This window comes from Pyrgilauda ruficollis, unplaced genomic scaffold (genome assembly GCF_017590135.1).
Source record: "Pyrgilauda ruficollis isolate IOZ18807 unplaced genomic scaffold, ASM1759013v1 scaffold122, whole genome shotgun sequence".
Classification (NCBI taxonomy): Eukaryota; Metazoa; Chordata; class Aves; order Passeriformes; family Passeridae; genus Pyrgilauda; species Pyrgilauda ruficollis.
In genome coordinates, this window is record NW_024510544.1 from 1,358,719 (window position 1) to 1,377,003 (window position 18,285).

At 36.7% G+C, this 18,285-nt stretch overlaps 1 protein-coding gene across 7 annotated transcripts in view; it reads left to right on the forward strand.

Moving 5' to 3' along the window:
- KCTD5 (potassium channel tetramerization domain containing 5) overlaps positions 1-16,794 on the forward strand; it is a 36,077-nt gene extending 19,283 nt beyond the window's left edge. For 2 of the 7 annotated variants that reach the window (XM_041490384.1, XM_041490387.1), the window contains 2 exons: positions 3,511-3,636; positions 10,677-16,794. In XM_041490384.1, the coding sequence (XP_041346318.1) occupies positions 3,511-3,636; positions 10,677-10,706 (156 nt within the window). In that variant the 3' untranslated portion in view covers positions 10,707-16,794. Of the gene's footprint in view, positions 1-3,510; positions 3,637-5,864; positions 5,960-6,093; positions 6,802-10,676 lie in introns of those variants that run through there. The other 5 variants (XM_041490382.1, XM_041490386.1, XR_005957082.1 and 2 more) reach the window with 4 other exon arrangements.
- Positions 16,795-18,285: the final 1,491 nt, after the last annotated feature.

Consider the following 18,285-nt stretch of genomic DNA (forward strand, 5'->3'; position numbering starts at 1 on the left):
AGTACCATCAACCCTTATTTTATACAAGCAGTAATGGATCCTTATCTAATGAATTTTCTGTGATAATTAGCATTGGCATTTTCCTGTGCTCGGTTCTGACACTGTTGGGGCTCACAGGGATGCTTAAATAGGATCACACTGCTTTAGTAAGGAGTGTAATGAAACAAGTCATGGAAGGAATAAACCAATGCAGAAAAATAGATATGTGTGCGTATACGTACATATGTGTGTATATATAAAAGCATACAAATCTATGGAATTTACCATTTCAACATGTTATTTTATCCTTCCTTAAGTTCTTGATAATATAAGCTACATGAAGCAAATGTGGCTTTAAACCAAAAAGTTTGTCCTTTCAGAAAGTCTGAGAAACAGTAGTCTGAATAACCTGAAATCCTTTGACCTGTTTTTCATACCTCAGATTACTCTGATGTGTTGTGGCTTCTTTTGGGGTGTGGGTTGGGGGTGGTATTGTGAGGGCAGATGGACATGACAGGGGTAGTCTTCCAGTTTATCAGCATCCTTTTTAAAGTGTTGTCACCAATACTGGGAACAATGAAGTGACTTTTGGAACAGGAGTGCTAAAACATTTTTCTGATCTCAGTTCCTGACAGAACAGTTCAGTTCTAATCTGCAATCATTTTCCATTGTTTCTTTTTCTGCCATCAGCCTTGTTGATCATTTCAGAATGCTACAATGACATTTCTAGCATGCAGTTGCTTCTATGCAAATGCTACATTTTTAGCTGCACACATATCAAACTGCTTATGAGAGTATTGTGAGTTGGAGTTTTGAGGAACTTGGGTCTCATTCTGCAAAAATGACTTTATCAACTGTTCAATAGTGGTGAAAAGTCATTAGATGTTTTGCAGTCAGCTAAATTGATAGTCCTATCCAACTGGCTAAAAGCATTCAATCTGACATGTCTCCTAAAAAGACTTATGTGCTATGGGTTTCTTTATGTGGTTGGATTATGAAGCATTTGTTAGTAGCTATCAACTGAAGACCTGTCAGCCTGGTTGAAACAGGTTTGATGATTTGGCTGATGTTTGGGTCTTGTATGGTATCTACTTTCAGAGTGGTCGTTTGTTTCTTTACAGTGTCAATAAGTAAAGAAGTATTTTTCCTTCTGATAGTTAATGTAGTTTACCTGATAATGAGTTGTTGCCATTTTCCAAGAAGAACAGTCAACTGTATATTAATTAAGTTGTATGCTTGAATTCTTCAAACTTCAGAGAAGGTGAATTTTGAGTGGCTTTATTGAAATATGTATGCAAACTTTCTGGAGGTTTTCTAGCCTTTGAGTGGGTTAAAAATGTTGTTTAATGTCCTACCTTTACCTTAATAATTGAAGCAGTTACTGTATTTGTATGAAATGGTTTATAATTGCTATATAATGTATAGTGTAAACTTTATACCACTTTGTAGGATTTAAAGCAACTTAATTGCTATTATTTTCTGAAAATCTGTGCGTATTGTTTGTTGATAGGGAAGACAACAAATCATCTTAATATACAAAGTAAATTTGAGTTGATTTTCCAGCTTTTCAGTAGACTTTCTTAGTCCATCTTGTGCAACTAAGGAACTAGTTACTCTGTGGGTTCATGATTCTATATTGCACAAATACCTTATGGTGCAGACTGCAGAGTATTCATTATGAAGGATTAGCTGATTTAACATCTCAAAGTAAAGATGTCTTTATATGCATCAGTGCTTCTAGAAAGCCTGGGTGTTTGTAACTTCATTGCACAGTTTTGGTTGAAAAAATGTCTTTAACAATAATTTTTGATCAGCTTGTGTTCATTACTGTTTATGTATATATTTTGCAGAACTAGAGTGATGTTAGAAGAGGAGGAGGCAGGGAAAGTTTCTGGTGATCACATTCAGTGTAGTTAAAGTACATAATTTGAAAGTGATGAATTTTGGTGGGCAGTACTGCTTATGGAAGGCTGAGCCTCATACTGTAATATCATCAGGCTCCAAAAATTTTTGACAGTGCCTAGGCCTGATGTCAAGTTGATTCATTATTTAGACACACTGCCTGCTGCTCTTGGTAGATATTGGCTCTGTCCATCTCTGGAACTGCTTGCTTGGCTGTCTTGCTGCAGTGCAGGAACATCTGAACATCTCTCTCCTCTCCTTAGAAAGTACAGTGAGGCTTTGTTTTCTTCTGACAGTGCTATATGGAGGCTGCTTTTAACCTTGGTCTAACTTCAGTTTTTGTTGAGGAATAATTTTATCCCTTAAGTGCAAACTCTGGATCAGGATTTCATCTTGACTTCATCTTTCATGCTTTAACAAATCTTTTACTCTCTTTGGTGTTCTGCTTGACTAATGGTAGTACACTATTTGTCTTTACAGAGATAACTACAGTGTTTTAAGTGCCATTACCCTAGAAAAATAAGTTAGGCCTTTCCTATGTGGCTGTTTCTAGAGCACTTAAGTGGTACAGTAGAGATTGCAGAATAGGGCAGTCTTATTGTATATATGTGGTGATTTGGTAGATAGATTAAATATAGTTTGGGTAATGACAAATTGACACAGTGTATCTGTGCAACAATTTTATTTTTAGGACTTTGATCTGTGTCAGTAGATCTGACATTATCTTGTAGATCACACATTATCTTGTAGATCACACATTATCGTGTGCTTTTGAAATAAAACTTTAAAATAAATGAACCAGCTACATCTGAATTGAATCTGACTTGGAAAGTCAGGCAAGCATGTAAAGCTTCTAGCATATTAGGTAAGTGTATTGTGTGTAAGGTAAGACAATTTCTGCCATTTAATAAACATACTGCATAAGAAGTAATAATGTTGAGTATATTCTTCTTTCTCAGTAAATTGTCATCTGTCATTCAATGTAGAGACTGTAGAAACTTGTAAATATGTCACATTTCATTATACATGGCTTCTGCTTGTAGCACTTCCTTAATTAGCTTCCTTGTATAGCAGTATGTGTGAATTTCAGATGTTAATCTTGATGTCCTGCCATACCGTGTCTTGTTTTCCAGTCAGATGCAAATATTGTGTTTGTTCATTCAAAATACGTTTTAATAGAAATACCATTATTCTATAAGTAGTGATGGGTATCCCTTCAGGCTAAAGAGGTTCCTGCATGCAGCCATTTACGTGTTAAATCATGCCACGGTAAGATACCACATATAGACTTTAAAAATTAACTTTGGAGGATAGGAAGGTTTCTAGTAAATAACAGAAACAGGGAACAGGCTATTTCTTCACTGGCTTGCCTCCACAGTCTTTTCTTTCACAGTGAATCATTAATTCTCTAACTGTTTTAAAAAAACCTGTGTGTATCTTATCATCAGAGTGTGTATTGTCAATGTATTTGTCAGCATCAAAGCATATTTGCATTGAAGTGGAGAATCATGCTTCAGGCACAGCCTACAGTCTGAAGAGTGAGGAATGTTTGTACTAATCATGAGACTTTATGGAATTTCTTTTATGTGGAGATACAATTGACTTTTTTTTAAAAATTTCATCTTTCAGCTGGTCAGTATTGGTTCTTCCTATAACTATGGCAATGAAGATCAGGCTGAATTTCTGTGTGTTGTCTCAAAGGAATTGCATAACACTCCTTACGGCACAACCAGTGAACCCAGTGAAAAAGCAAAGGTGAGTTACTAGACATTGGACTAAAGAAATGGTGTTGAATTGCATGGGCTTCACAAGTCGTGATAGATCTACCTCTGTTCTAGACTATTATTTCATTGTCCTTTTTTCCCCCTTGTTCAGGACTAATAATGATTCCCTGTCCATTGTATGAGGGACTGTAAATGGTACAGTCAGCATGCTTTTGTTATGCATGCCTGAATTATTTAAATACAATACTCTGTACTTTTTCAGTACCTATTTTTTTTTCAGGTATTGGCAGATACTTGCTCTTTACAGCTGAGAAGCTAGGTTTTGTTTATGATACGTTTGAATGACACTGGTTCAGTTAAAAACTTTTTCTTGCTTGACTTCTGCTGAAGAAATCTTACTGTCGAGAATGGAACTCGAAAGATACTATCTCTGTAAAACAGTCGTGTGCAATATGTTATAAAATGAGGGTACTTGTTAATGTTTTTAGGGTTCTACCAAGTTTACCTTTTGTAACCAACTTTACGAAAAGATTGTAATGGGCACAGAATCTTAGTATTTCACTCAGTTGTATTTCAGAATTTGTACAAAGGAAAACGTAAAACCAGAGCTGACTAACCGTAAGGCGGAACGGTTCTGTAATGTGTGTTCAGTGTCGTGAATAGTGAACAGCTTTTATCATTCTATTGCAGCTTTGTATCAGGAGATGACTACAGACAAACTGCATGCACCTGTAGTTGTCTTAAAAGCTTTTGATTTCTCTTACGTAGATTGAAAACAATTGCTAAATCATCAAAGCTTGCTTTTTCAAAAATTACATTCAAAGAAATTGATTTTGAAATAATGCTAACAATGGGTCTGAGTCTTGGTACTGAGGCGTCAAATAGATAAAACTTCATTACTTTCTATGCTTTTTAGCATGCTTATGCAGCTACACATATGGAATAATTTTTATAATTTGAACTATAGAAATACTCTTAAGCTGTATGTTGGATTCCTAGTGAAATGAGTAATTTATGTTCATCCCTATTGAGATAAAACTTCCCAAGAGTTGTAAAGGATTAATGTAGTTAGGGATAAACAGTGAGACTGGGTAAGCCATGTCTTACTCTTTCAAAACCCTAGTTAAGGTCTGCTTTTGCCAGGATGCTTGAAGAAGACTTTGAAAGTTGACATGTTAGAGGTGTGTGGTAATAATCTAGGGCTGAGATATCTACCTGAAATAAAATGTGGAATTCTAGAGCCTCATAAAAATCTTCAGGTAATTTTAGAAGTTGCTAGCGTTACATTGCATGCATGCTTAATGTAATAGAAAATATGGGTCAAAAATAAGTGTTAAAGACGAAAACCAAAAGCTAGTTGAAGCTGCATTACCACTGTGTAAATGGAGTAGCGCTAAGAGAGGCTGTCTTCATTAGTGTGCTGATTGGTCATTGTTTCAGAGAAGAGAGCAGAGCATCACTTGACCACTGTGATGAATAGGAATTACTGTTGATTTTGATTGGAGGGTCCCTCCTTTTGTCCTGGAAGAGTTAAGCTGTTCCTAGCAATTAATAGGCAATACTTGAAGAATTTAAGTTTCTAAAATATCATATTTTTGTATATAGGTATATGTTGTAACTGGGAAAAAAAGGAAAAATAATTTAATTTTTTTTCTTGAGAGGTTTCTGACAGCTGTGTTCAGGAGTCTTGACTTTGGGAGATGTTGTCTCCATAGTTCCCTCTTAGCAAGCATTATCCTCTAGCCTTGGTAGCGTCTGAGCTGGTCTTCATGAAGTTCATATGATTGAAATTCTGGCATCCACTTTTATGTACAGAATAATATGTTCATGTACTGGGACTGACTTATAAGAAACTCCTCCTATTAGTTTCACAGCAGATTGAGTTAGAGAAAAAATCCCCATATACCTGCCACTATGTATTTTTCATTGACAAGTACTTCAGTTTTAGTTAATAGTCCTGGATTTTCAGAATGGGAAAAGGTATCTTCTGATAGCCATCTAATCATGCTTCACCTTCATTCCTTCTTAGGAACTTTCTTCTTGTATTTTCTTTTTTTAGTTAGTAACATAATAAGTTAGTAGACAACTTCTGTGTAACCTTCTAATACACCTAAACAAAAGAAATCCATCTTAAATGGTTCCGCTGGCTTTTACTGGTAGCCATGGCACAACCAAAAGATAACCTGTATTCCCACAAGCAGTATTCTCTTTCAAACCACTTTATGGACCTGACCGTTGGCCTCTATCTGCTGACTTCAGGATATTTGGAAGAGGAAATTGTCATGAAATCTGTTACATTCCTTCTTGAAATGGTCAGCTGTCATACTTTTTTATACAAAGAGTGGAGGTCCCAGGTAAAAGTAAATAAATGTCATTGCCACATGCTTCAGGTGTAAGTGGAATGTGCTTTGTTGCAGCTCTGACTCACTTGCAATCTCTTCTTTTCCCTTCCTTCTTCTATACGTGCTGCATGCTGCATGACACTCAGAGTGAGGATGAAGAAACGGATTACGATATGAATGACTCAGATTAAGTGTAAATGTCATGGTGAGCACTAGCTGCCCTAGGATTTTAACCAGATTCTTTTCTGCCCCATCCAATTCCCACCCCCACTAGTGCTGTCCTTCAGCTAGTCCTGGTGGTGTGTGTGTGTTTGTGATTATAGTTGTTGCATGGTTGGCAAAGGTAGAATTTGTGTTCTGGATATTGCTTCTTTGACAGAATAATTAGTGTTGCTTTTATAAACTGTATTGTGAGTAGTAACTTTAAAGCTTTGCTGAGAAAGAAAGTTCTTAATGTAGATTCTGAGGCCAGAATTGCTTTTAATTCATTCATTTCTTTTTTATTTTATGTGCACCATCTTTTCTGCCAGATAGGTTTTCGCATGTAGAGGCATGTGTTACAAACTCTGTATACATTTTCAGTAAATGTCCGATTTGGCAATAATTTAACAAACTTGATTGAAGTGCAGCTTAGTCCAAAGGTGGTCTTAACTGATAATTTTGAAACTAAGGATTTTTTCAGTAAAGATGTGGCAAATATAAGTAAATAATGTGTATTTATCACAGGAAACAACTCTGGGGAGGGATTCTTTCCGCTGTAGTTTGACATCTGATTGAAGATCAAGTTACATTAAAAGTCACAAGTGGAAGAGCACAAAAAAAGCTGCATCTGAATAAACAACTTAGGCACTTTTCCTAATGTGTCTTTAAGTACTACTCATACTTGTTCCGCTCTCTAGTTTCTAGAAGATAACATACCATTCAATGTTCAGTGGTATGGTGTGGATGGTCACTTGAGCATGTATAAATTGAAGATATTTACCATTGCATGAGATTAAACTTCAGCTTCTCACCTATACACCTGAACTTTTTAGCTGTAAAGCAGCCTTAGCACTTATGTCTGAAGTTTGGACCATGCTCTCAGGCACATGGTGTGGTTTTTGAGGTTGTCTTGTGCTAGGCCAGGATCATCACTTAATGATTCTTGTGGGTCCTTTCCAGCTCAGGATATGCTGTGATTCTATGAAGTCACTGCACATGGCTGAAAAAGAACTACATTATTTTCTGAAATTATGCTAACAGAAGATACCGCTAGGGTAGTGTAAAGCCTTTTGCCAGGTCTTCAGGAATGGCTGAAAGGAATCAATCAAATCTGAAGCTTTATTGAAACAAAGTAAACTGGCACTTTGCTGGAATTTAATGTAATATTCTTCAGGTGCCTGGGAGGCAAACAGTCCTTAAAACAAATTTCTAGCAGTAGCAGCTTTATTTTGGGTGGGAAGAAATAGTTTTCATGTTCTGCTTGCCTAAGAAACAATCACAGTCAGGCCCCTAGAATATGAGAGTTCATTCAGCAGTGTTTAGAATTTTTAAGCCAGCTTTGGATCTGGTATACCTATAGGGAAAATAAAACAGAAATATGAAAATAAGGAAAATCCTCTATACAGCAGATCTGTACTACAGTTGATACAATCCCCAGCATCTGTACAGCCTGAGTGATTTATGGATTTACAGCAGCATTGCAGAAGACTTGGGGATACTGGTGGGTGAAAACCTGAATTTGAGCCAGCAGTACTTGAAGACTAGAAAGCCAGTTATCCAGGACTGCAACAAAAGATGCATGGCCAGCAGGTTGAGGGAAGTGAGTCTCCCCCTCAACTGTATTCTCATGAAATCCCATGTGGAATGCTGCATCCAGCTCTGGGATTCCCAGTGCAAGACCTGTGAGAGTGGATCCAGAGGAGAGACACGAAAATGGCCTGCAGGCTAGAACACCTCTCCTGTGAAGATAGGCTGAGACAGTTTGGATTGTTAGGCCTGGAGAAGAGAGCCCCAGGGCCGATGTTACTGCATTTCCAATGCTTAAAAAGCCTTATGAGAAAGATGAAAAAATACTTTTTTACCAGGGCTCATGGTGACAGGACAAGGGGTGAGGTTTTTAAACTGAAAGAGGCTAGCTCTAGATTGGATATAATGATGAGCATATTCTTTACCATTAAAGTGGTGAGACACCTGGCACAGGTTATCCAGAGAAGCTGTGGTTGCTCCATCACTGGCAGTGTCCAAGGCCATGTTGGACAGGGTTTGGAGCAGCCTGGGACAGTGGAAGGTGTCCTTACTCATGGCAGGGGTTTGAATGAGATGATCTTTAGGATCCCTTCTAACCGAACCCACTCTTGTGATTCTATGATTACTCTTTCAGTAGAGGTGAAGGTTGTAGAAGAAGCATCAAGAAAAGTGTGTTAAAATATTGCCTGATGGAATAGAATTTTCTGCTTTATGTTGGGATTACTGGTTCAGTAAAGTGTGCAAAGTTCAGTGTCCAGATCTGGCTCAGCTTTATCTTACTGCATGTGTTCCTGATGCTACAGAAAATAGTTCTAAGGCTATTAATCTTGCAAGTACTCTTCCAGGAATGAACAAACTTAAATACTTCATATTAAATCATAAATATTAACAAAATTAATAGATCCAGTATTATTTTCTAGTTGCACAGGTATTTGTTTCAGCCTTGTTTTTGTCTCTGTTGGATATGATTTTACTTACTGAGTCCGTTTGCTGCATCAGACTGTTCTATCCTTTATTGTGGGTGTCTACTCCAGCACTTTGTTCTCTGCTCTGACCAACAGCAAATACTTGGGGAAGGAGTTTAAGTATGAAGTATTTATGATATCTGCTCCTGATATATTTCCCCACCTTCCAGTAAAACTCAGTCTGTGAATTTTGTCTACAAGCCTTCATCCAGAACATTTTATGGAAGCTGCAATGACATTGTAATACCATGAGTTGGTATCAGTGGCACTATCTTCTGTAAGTTTATCTAGTCCCTTTGGCATATATTACACAAGCAGTTGCTGAGTAATTTACGGAGCCTGGTTCTTCCCCACAGAATTCACTTATCTCTTTCCTGCAGTTTCATATGAATGCTTTTTGCTTAGTACACATAGTCATGTGTAGCATTCATGAATTACCTTCATGAAATAAGAGGTGTTTGCTTCTAAAATGTACCTTAAGCATGATAACGACCAGTGGAAAACGTCCTTCTGTATTTTGGAAATTTTTCAAAGTGGTTGTGCTGACATCTGGCTTCATAACTTCAAAACAATAATGCTGAATTTGAAATGAAAAAGAGCTTTGTATGCACAAAGCTAGATCCAGGTGTAGGAGGGAGTACAGTGAGCAAGTGATAAAGTGGATTTTTAATTTTTTGAGCTAACACCACACTGCCTCTGAACTGTCCCTGAGCTACACAAATGGTAATGGGTGTTTCATGAACTCCAGCCCTTAAAAAATCCCATGGACTTGGGCAAGGCAGGGGAGACCTTGCTTGACTTCAGTCACTATGAAAGACATAATAGCCATTTTAACAATATTAAAAGGAAACCAAATATCTCAGATGTTAAAATTTAAACCATACTTGAAACTGTTGTGTGAATCAGCTGCCAGCCTTTACCCTACAAGCACAGAGATTGAAGTGTTTGTGTGTGCTGGCAGATTCTGTGGGCTGGAATGTGCTACTGAGTGTTTGTTGTAACATCAGGCTACACAAAGATCATAATAGAAGGAAAATCCATCTTGAGGGCAGCTCTGCCATTGTCAAGGGATTGTGCCTTTGCTTTCTTTTGAAAGCTTTTGAAATAAAGAGCCCTTCCCAATACTAAGAAAATTATAAAGGAGCAAAAGAAAATGAAGTATCATAAGACTTTTACTTACAGATTAACATTCTTAAGTACTTATGCTCAGTACGTTTGAAGCTTTGCTTAATGCTTTGTTTGCCTTTTGTCATGATTGGTTCTACAGCCTGCTGATGCAGTTCTAGAGTACTATGCAGCCCAACAGTTTACCTCATTGTTGCTGGTTGTGATTCAGTTTAGAACAGCAACATTAAAATATAGTTGCTTGGACAGTCAGTCCTAAGACTTGGATCCTTTCCTTCTCTGGAGGAGGCAAAATAAACTGAAACAGAAAAGGACAAAAAATAGTAAAACTGGAAGTAAAATGTATGTTGTTGATTTAAATCTTGCCAGGTTGTACTTGACCTTTAAAAACTTGCATCGACGCGCACCCAGTGTGACATTTCTGCACATTTTGATTGGCTAGTTCATGTTTTCAGTACTAATTTATGGAACACAATTTGCATCTGAAACTTCAGAAGTTAAGGACATTTTTCTGGAACAGGAAAAATTAAGATTAAATTCAGTTCCTAGTAAAGTACCAAGGTTAATATACCACGTAGGACCTCAGGATCTTCCGAACTAGGTTGAGGTGCAATGGCTTTTTGCAATTGCCAACTCTTAAGTCTTATTAATGTATTAATGATTTATATTAATAATACTCAATTCCTAGCAGTGTTTTACACCTGTTTTAATGGTATTTGATAGTAGACATTGTACATATCAATCTGTTTCTTTTCAATTTTAAAGCACAGATCCTAGGAATTTCCTCGAACCAGGTCCCTGACACATTACCAGTTACTTAAAGTAGTCATTATGTTGCTCTTTGATCTCCATGCTTTAGGAATGACATTGAGCTAATTTTCATTTATAGAATTTTTATTGGTCTATTTCAGATTTTGCAAGAACGAGGTTCCAGGATGTGAAGACAGTATTGAACGGTGACAATTTTTTTCTTGTATTCGAAGATGCAGTGAATTGTCACACTGAAGAGGCTTGGCTGCAAAAGAAAAAATCTGATTTAGACAATTTTCTGTTGATCTGGGTTCAACCATATTTGCCTATAAGCTGGTGTCAACTTCTGGAAGCATTGCAAGATTACATAATGGGAATAGATGGTGTGGGAGTGTGTGTTAAGTTTTGGTTGTAGTGCATGGTTGTACTCTCTTGTTGGCTTATTGACACTGGTCATTTGAAAAGAAATGACCATGCACTCATATTTTCCTTGGAGACATGTAGCACTTAATGTCTGGTGCTGGATGACCCAATGTTGATCAGTTTGGAGACCTTTTCCTACTAATCATTGTAAACCTTAAAAGGACAATGTAATTGGTGCTACACACACACACTTACACACACACACGCACACACATGCACACACAAATGTTACAGCCCAGAAACGCAAGTATTTGGGCATACGTTGTTTCAGAATCAGTGTCAGCCCCAGTTGACTGTATTATACTGCACATTCCTTATGGTTCTGTGACATAATCTATTATGTAATAACAGCCTAGGAGAACAACTGAAACTAGCATGTGTAAGTTACACAACAGAGAAAAGGTTTCTCTGAAGGGTGTATATATTGACTGGATGTATAGCTTATTTTAATACCCAAAGGGAAAACTAAACTCAGAGAAAATGGCCTTCCTCTGGTGTTCCCTCTGTTAAAACAGTCTCCTGCAAAAGTTACGCTCCAGTCCTGGTCACATGCTTGAAAGTGGAATCAAAATTCACTTAAAATGACCAACTGAACATTCTGTTTCTTTGGAGGTGTTTGTACTCATATGTGTGTTTGTGCTTCTATAAAATGCTTATAAGCATTGAACTGTGTGGATTAGAGTAGAGATTTTTCTAGAGCTGGAGGTTTTACAGAAATACAGCTGGCTAGTCCTAAGTCCCTGTCTCTATGACTTGGATTAAAATCAACCTTAGTGTGAACATAAACTCATCCAGTTGAAAAACCTGATTACTTTGGGTATTCAGGATCCCTGTAATCAACCTTTCTATACAGTTTCAGCTATGCAGTTAAGAACAGTGTTTGAACAGAATGTGGTGCAGCTTTGTTAGTTTGTCCTTGATAAAGGCTAATACACAAGACACACACTATGTTTTGAGCAAAATCTTCAGCACATCTTTAAAACACTTAACGAAATGGACAGTATAAAACTTGGCTTCAGTGACTCATGGAACCAGTGGAAGGGAGTTTGAAAAAGCTACAAGATGGTTTTAAATTCTGAAGACATTACAGTTTTCATTCTAAGTAATTTCAGAATTCATGCATATACTGTAGGTAATCCTTTACACAAAAGCCTGATTTTCAAACACCCAGGGTCTACTTTTTTTTTATTATTATTTTATTTTTTAAAGGACTTAGACATTGATAAAAGTTTGGCAAAAAAATTTGTAAGAAACATTTCTACTAAACAGATTAAGCAATGGGCTAAATGTTTTGTCCGTGTGCCTAATGCTTGAAAGGATTTGTAATGCATTTTGTGACTTGGATGTGGTCTGCACAGGAAGCTGCTGGCCCCTCCACAACACATACAATTTTTGTCTTTTTTTAAGAAGTTAAAACTGAATTTAATTTACTAAAATTGTAATTGTGTAGGGGGAAATGTTTATACTTTTATACTTTTTTAGGTACCCATATTTTATCAGCTGAAATTGAGCACAGAGATATCCCCTAAATAGTGACGGATTATCTTGTGTATCTGAAAATAAGCATAACAATTGTCTGTGTTAATTGTATATTAAAACATTTCCTCTGCTGCAGTAGTCACTGTGTTTTTAAGCAGTATGGCTCAAACAAAATCTCTGAGCTCCCCGGCTCATTGCAGCCAGTTGCAGCCAACCATGTTACTTGTTGTTTTCTCGATGTGCTCTACAGAGTAATTCAGCATTGATCTAAGTGGATTTTAATGCCTAAAATACCAGTTTTACAGTGATCCTTCTGAATCAGCATTTCTGTTGCCTCTCTTAGTAAACCCAAAAAGGACAGACTATTTAATAAAGTGAAATTTTACTGAATGACATCAGCAAAGCATGAGTAACAAACTGAGCAAACTGAACAAATTTAGAGTATGTGTAAGAGTGGTATACTTTTTTCTAAGTATGGGGGCTTTTCCCCACTGGAATATTTTCAGTTTTAAAACCTACTTCTATGCTGAGATTACTTGCAGTTTAGTTTACATTGTATCCCTCCTGTAGCTAATTTTAGGGAAATGAGTGTTTAATAATTTTTTGCACTTTGTTTCCACTATCTCATGAAGATTTTAAGAAGGAAAGAAAAGAGAGAACTTTAGTGGGCAGGTACTTTGTAAATTTTTTTAAAATACATTGTTGTTTGAGGCCACCTGAACTAACTACTTTCCTGTTCTTGCTATTGTCATTATTGCTTTAATTTTTGTGATCATGCAAGGCTTTCAGATAGATGGAAATACACTCTTCAGCTTTTTTCAAGGCATTAAGAATTTATCCCTAAATAAGTTTTGTTTCTTTTTGTTTGACTGTTGCAGTTTCAAATAAAGTTAGTGACAGTAACCAGGTAATTGCATTAGAGTCCAATCTGCATTACCAGGCTTTGCAAACATTGCTTCATCTGTTAAGATCTTGCAAGAAGGAAGTAATGTACCTGTACTGTTAAAACTGGATTCCTTTGTTCTTTTTCTGCCATTTGGAGAGTACCTACCTGAGAATTGCCTGTGACTGTGCAGAGCTGAGGGGTTCCCTATCAGGCTGGAACTGCAAAGCTGTACTGCAAACCCCTTGGACTTAACTCTGGACATACACAGCTCCTCTGTTGTTAAATCAGAACAGTATTCCAGGTTAAAACTTTAGATCCTGAGCTTGAAAAGACCATAGCAGAAGGAATAAAGCAGGAAGGGAAAGAGATGAAATTCCTTAAAGACATTTACATGACAAACTTCTTGCAAAACTTGTTTAAAAACAGAAGTTCAAATTTGCTATAGCAATTTCTTGCTTTGAGTTAGGAGACAGCGTATTGTTTGCCTTAGGTTTTCTCAGAGGCTATTTTTACCTTTGTTGGAGATGACATTTTTATATTACATGCTTTTGACTTCTTTAAGCGGCAAGTGAATCAGAATTTCTCTGCAATGAACAAGTAGTTCTGAGGCCTCGAAGACACTAATGTCACATGGTCCATATTAACTATCCAAACGTACAGTCTGACTCAGCTGCTCCCAGCCCAAAGGTTACCTGGGATTTTGTCCTACTTACTGTGGGATTTCCATGGATTACAGTTAATTGCATGTTTTTAATCCCAAAGTAATTTAATTGTGTGTCAAAGACTTGATTGAATTTAGAAGCTTTTTTTGATTCTTTACTAAAGTTTCCATTGTCACAATCATATACTCATAAGAGTTGGAAAATGTACTGTGTTTTTTTCAAACTCAGATCTCTTGTAATGGTAAAAGTTCCTTTCATCCTGCATTGTAGCATTAGGAGAAGATATTTCTTAAAAAATGAAGCTCAGTGAATCCATCTGACTGTTTTGAGCTTTTCTTTAGACACTAGCTGTATAGCTCCATTTCTAGCAATGTGAATGCACAGTTATAATTGATTAGAAACAGGACTATTTCCTGCAGATTCAAAAATTGAATCAATCTCCTCTTTTTCTGAGAGAGGGATATTTTTGGGATTTTTTTCAGGAGAAAAATGAAAACTGGCAGATTAAACAAAAGATAACTTGGTTGCAGGCATACAACCAAGGGAACAAGTCTGCTGAGTAGGGAGACAGTGTTATCAGAAAAGTGCTTCTCATAACACAACGCTATTCTGTGAATGTCTGTTGAAGTTGTTGAGAGTTATCAGTCTCTGTTTAAGCTGTAGAGAGATCCCAGCAGCAAATTAACACACATTAGTTACAAATCTTTATTAATATTACAAAAATGAACTTGGAGGGCAAAAATGCAATAGTATCTGGTTCAGTGGAATTAAATAGAATCTGGATTATAGTTACCCAGATATACTGGAATGTATTCCTTGGGAAGTACTGGGAGAAGAGTGAAGTTGTCCTGGGCTTTTTGGGGAAGATGGTAGTCAAATTAAAGCCTGACGTCTGGGGATTTGTTCCCTTAATATGTGATAAAATCAGAAAGTGCCATTCTCCTGTTTTTATTCTCTCTCTCGCCACATCAAAAGTTTCAATTTTTTCAAATTAACTTTTTCAATCAGCCCTTGAACTGTGGGGCTTTTGAAAAGAGATGAAATTTTGTTATGCCTTTAATAGTGTCTGTTATCTTAAGAGAGTTGGGGTAAAACCTGTGTGGACATCAGAGAAGTGTCTTTTCTTACACAACCGTTTTGAAATACTTTAGCCTAAGGGTGATGCCTGTTACTTCATTGTTATTTAGACTGCAGCTGTCTCCAGTTTTGAGGACAGTCTTGGGATCTTACGTGGGGCTTTGTCTAGAATTATTGATTCTTTAAATAGTATGAATATTCAGTTTAAAAATCATGAAATGTGGAAGGCTCTCTGAACTCAGTGTCATGCAAGTTTTCTTTTGTTTCAAGAAAAATCAGGAGCTGTCTTTAAAGGCTTCTTAATGAACAGCGGCTTTAAAGGGCTAAAAAGATCATATTGTCCAGTTTGCCTAGATGACTGTCAGAAGGAACTCTTTCCATTTTCAGAGCAGAAATGCTAAGGGCTAAAATGCTTTCCAGGGCTAATTTGACATTCCAGATACATACAATATCTAAAAAACAACTAGTCCATTTTCCTTTCAACTCATGGACTCAAATAATTTTTACGAATGTCTGAACCAATTGCAGATGTAAGTATTCCTATGTGGCTTGGATTTTCACTACCCACATTGGATAAGGGCACACTAGAGAAGGCAGTACATTTGCCCTCCACTTTATTATTACCTTTGCTGAAACCTGATGACATTTATGAACAGCACTGGCAAGAGAGAAGCTTTGGGGAAGATTCTGCCCCAGGAAATTGTCACAGAATATTTCTTTGCAACTTAGTTGACCTTTACTTTAGTGATGTCTACCAAGGCATAAACTTCTCAGAAGTTCAGTGAGTAGATACTGCTGCCAATATAGCTTTCTGGAGGCATCAGAGGGTTCTCTTCAGGATGTTATGTCTTAATAAGTACTATAATGAGAGAAACTTTTAAAATTTTTGTTACTTTGGGGGTGAGTGGAAGAGGTTCTGTGACAGTGCTCTCCTCACCTTAGAAAGCTGAACCTAAATTTTGACCTGAGACCTGCTGTGATTTTGAGGCCGCGTCATCTGAAATGAATAAAGAGTAAAAGTGTTTGTTATGTACATGATTCTTGCTACTTTTGAAGATTTTCCAAAAGCTTATTGCACAACTTTACTCACATTAACTTGGCTCATGTGTACTTGCTAGAATGAAGCAAGTGCTAAGGCACTCTTAAAAGGAATATTACCAACCTCTCTACTGGAACTGAAACAAGATCACCAAACTGAAGGAGTATCAAATGGCAGCTTTTTCCACCTGCTTCTGCCCTTATCCTTACCTCAACTTAGCTATGAGAAATCTACTTCCTATGCACTCTTTAGGATCACCTACCCAATTCAACAAATGTTCTTTTTTTTAACCTTTTCCTCCGAATCACTGGTCTCAAAATTAGTTGTGCATCAGCTGTTTGTGCTTATACCCAAGTGGCCATACTTGCAACATGTTATTTCCTGGATAGTGGATTAGCAATAACAATTTATTTTGTGCCAATTCATTATGTCTGAAGTGTTCTTACTGCAGCAAAAATTGAGTTATGATTTGGTTTTAATGCATTTGAATTAACCAAAACTCATAGCACAGACACAGACAAGAAACTGAATTCAGGGAAATTTCCCTGGAAAAAAATCTGCTAGGGCTTCCCAAATAATTTGAAGATGGTTACTGTTAACCATCACTTTCACAACAAACAAACTAAATGTGTATGGGTATTTTTTTAACTTCCTTTTCATAACACTAGTGTATTGTAAACTGCATGGAATAAACCTGTTTTTTCCCTTTTAAAGTGTGATGTCTTACATCTGTCTTTCCTAAATGCACTAATTGATATTCATAGTGTCATATCCTGTGATAATTCCTAGTTTAGCACTTCAGATGTAAAATGCAATTGCATATTTGTGCAGTGATTCAAAGCATAACGCTTTCTCCTTTGTAAAGGAGAAGTATCCTTTATTGCTGCCCCAAAGACTTGGTCACAAAAAAGTTAGGTCTATTCAGATATATACCAGTTGGGAAATTATTTTCCTTTGCAGTTGCTGTGACGTGCTGATTATTGTAGGAGGAAATAGTTGTCTCTTTTATGGATATATAATCACATGAAAAAGTTTTAAGCAATCACTTTGCTTACCTTTTCTTTCGCACAACTCAAAAACCACCCTGCCTAACATCGGAGATTCTAGAATCCACTTCTTTGCTTTTTAATATAAGTGCTTCCTTTGTTTGAAAAACTAAGCTAAGGGAAATTGATGCTTTGTAATAAGGCAAACATATAATAAGTTTCAAGGATAGAAATGGCTGAAGGAAGTAAATTATTTAAGTACAAAGTACAGGTTGTTGAAATTATCCAGGAAATTTGACAGCTATGTTCTCTATAACTATAGAAGCTTTCTATAAACTATAGAAAAGTTTATAATTGAGTATTAGTGTTGAGAAGACCACTGGACAGCTCTTATTTTCCGAACTGCTAGTAAGAATTTGAGAAGCTAAGACCCATGATTTTTAAATTCCTAAAGGCGCTGTAGTTACATTTGAAGTGAATTTCATCTTAACAGTTTAGTTGGTTTTAAGTGCAAAGTGCATTCTATTATTTCCTTGTATATCCAGCAACATCAGTGAAAGTGTTATTTTACTAATTTCCTGCATTTAATTGCATTTAAATTTTACTAAAATAAGTGCTAAGAACAAACACTGCTGTAGAAATCAAGTACAGCAATTACAGTAATTAAGTGATCAGTGTGTGCATTTGTATTTTCATCAGACTGTCCTACTAAAAGTATTGGTATTTTAGAGTCAGCCAGCATGACTTTCAACCCAAATTCCTATTCTACATTATCTGTTGCTGTAGGTGTTTTCACCATTTAGGGAAAATGAGAGCACAAAAAGGACAAGTTCTACCCTGAACTAGAAAACAGGTTATAAAGGGGACATAAACGACTAAGTCATTGGCAACCTGTTTGGATCTTTTATAACATCTAGGGTTCATTTGGCACTAGTTTTCCTTTCCAGTGGGAAGTTTCACTTCAGAAAGATGAAAGCGATCCTGCAGATTCACCTTTTAAGGTGCTGTTCATCTTTCAGTGTGCTGAAATCTTGCCTGGTAGTCATATGCACATAGTCCATATGTATGTGACATTATCAGAGACTGGAATGGGTACAATTTCATGAGAGAGATCCTGTAAGCCAGGCGATAACAGTTTCCACTGCTTTTTGTAATGCCGCTGGAGTTGTGTGGAAAATTACACGGGGAGTATGTGTTTATGCATTTGCTACTGGTGAA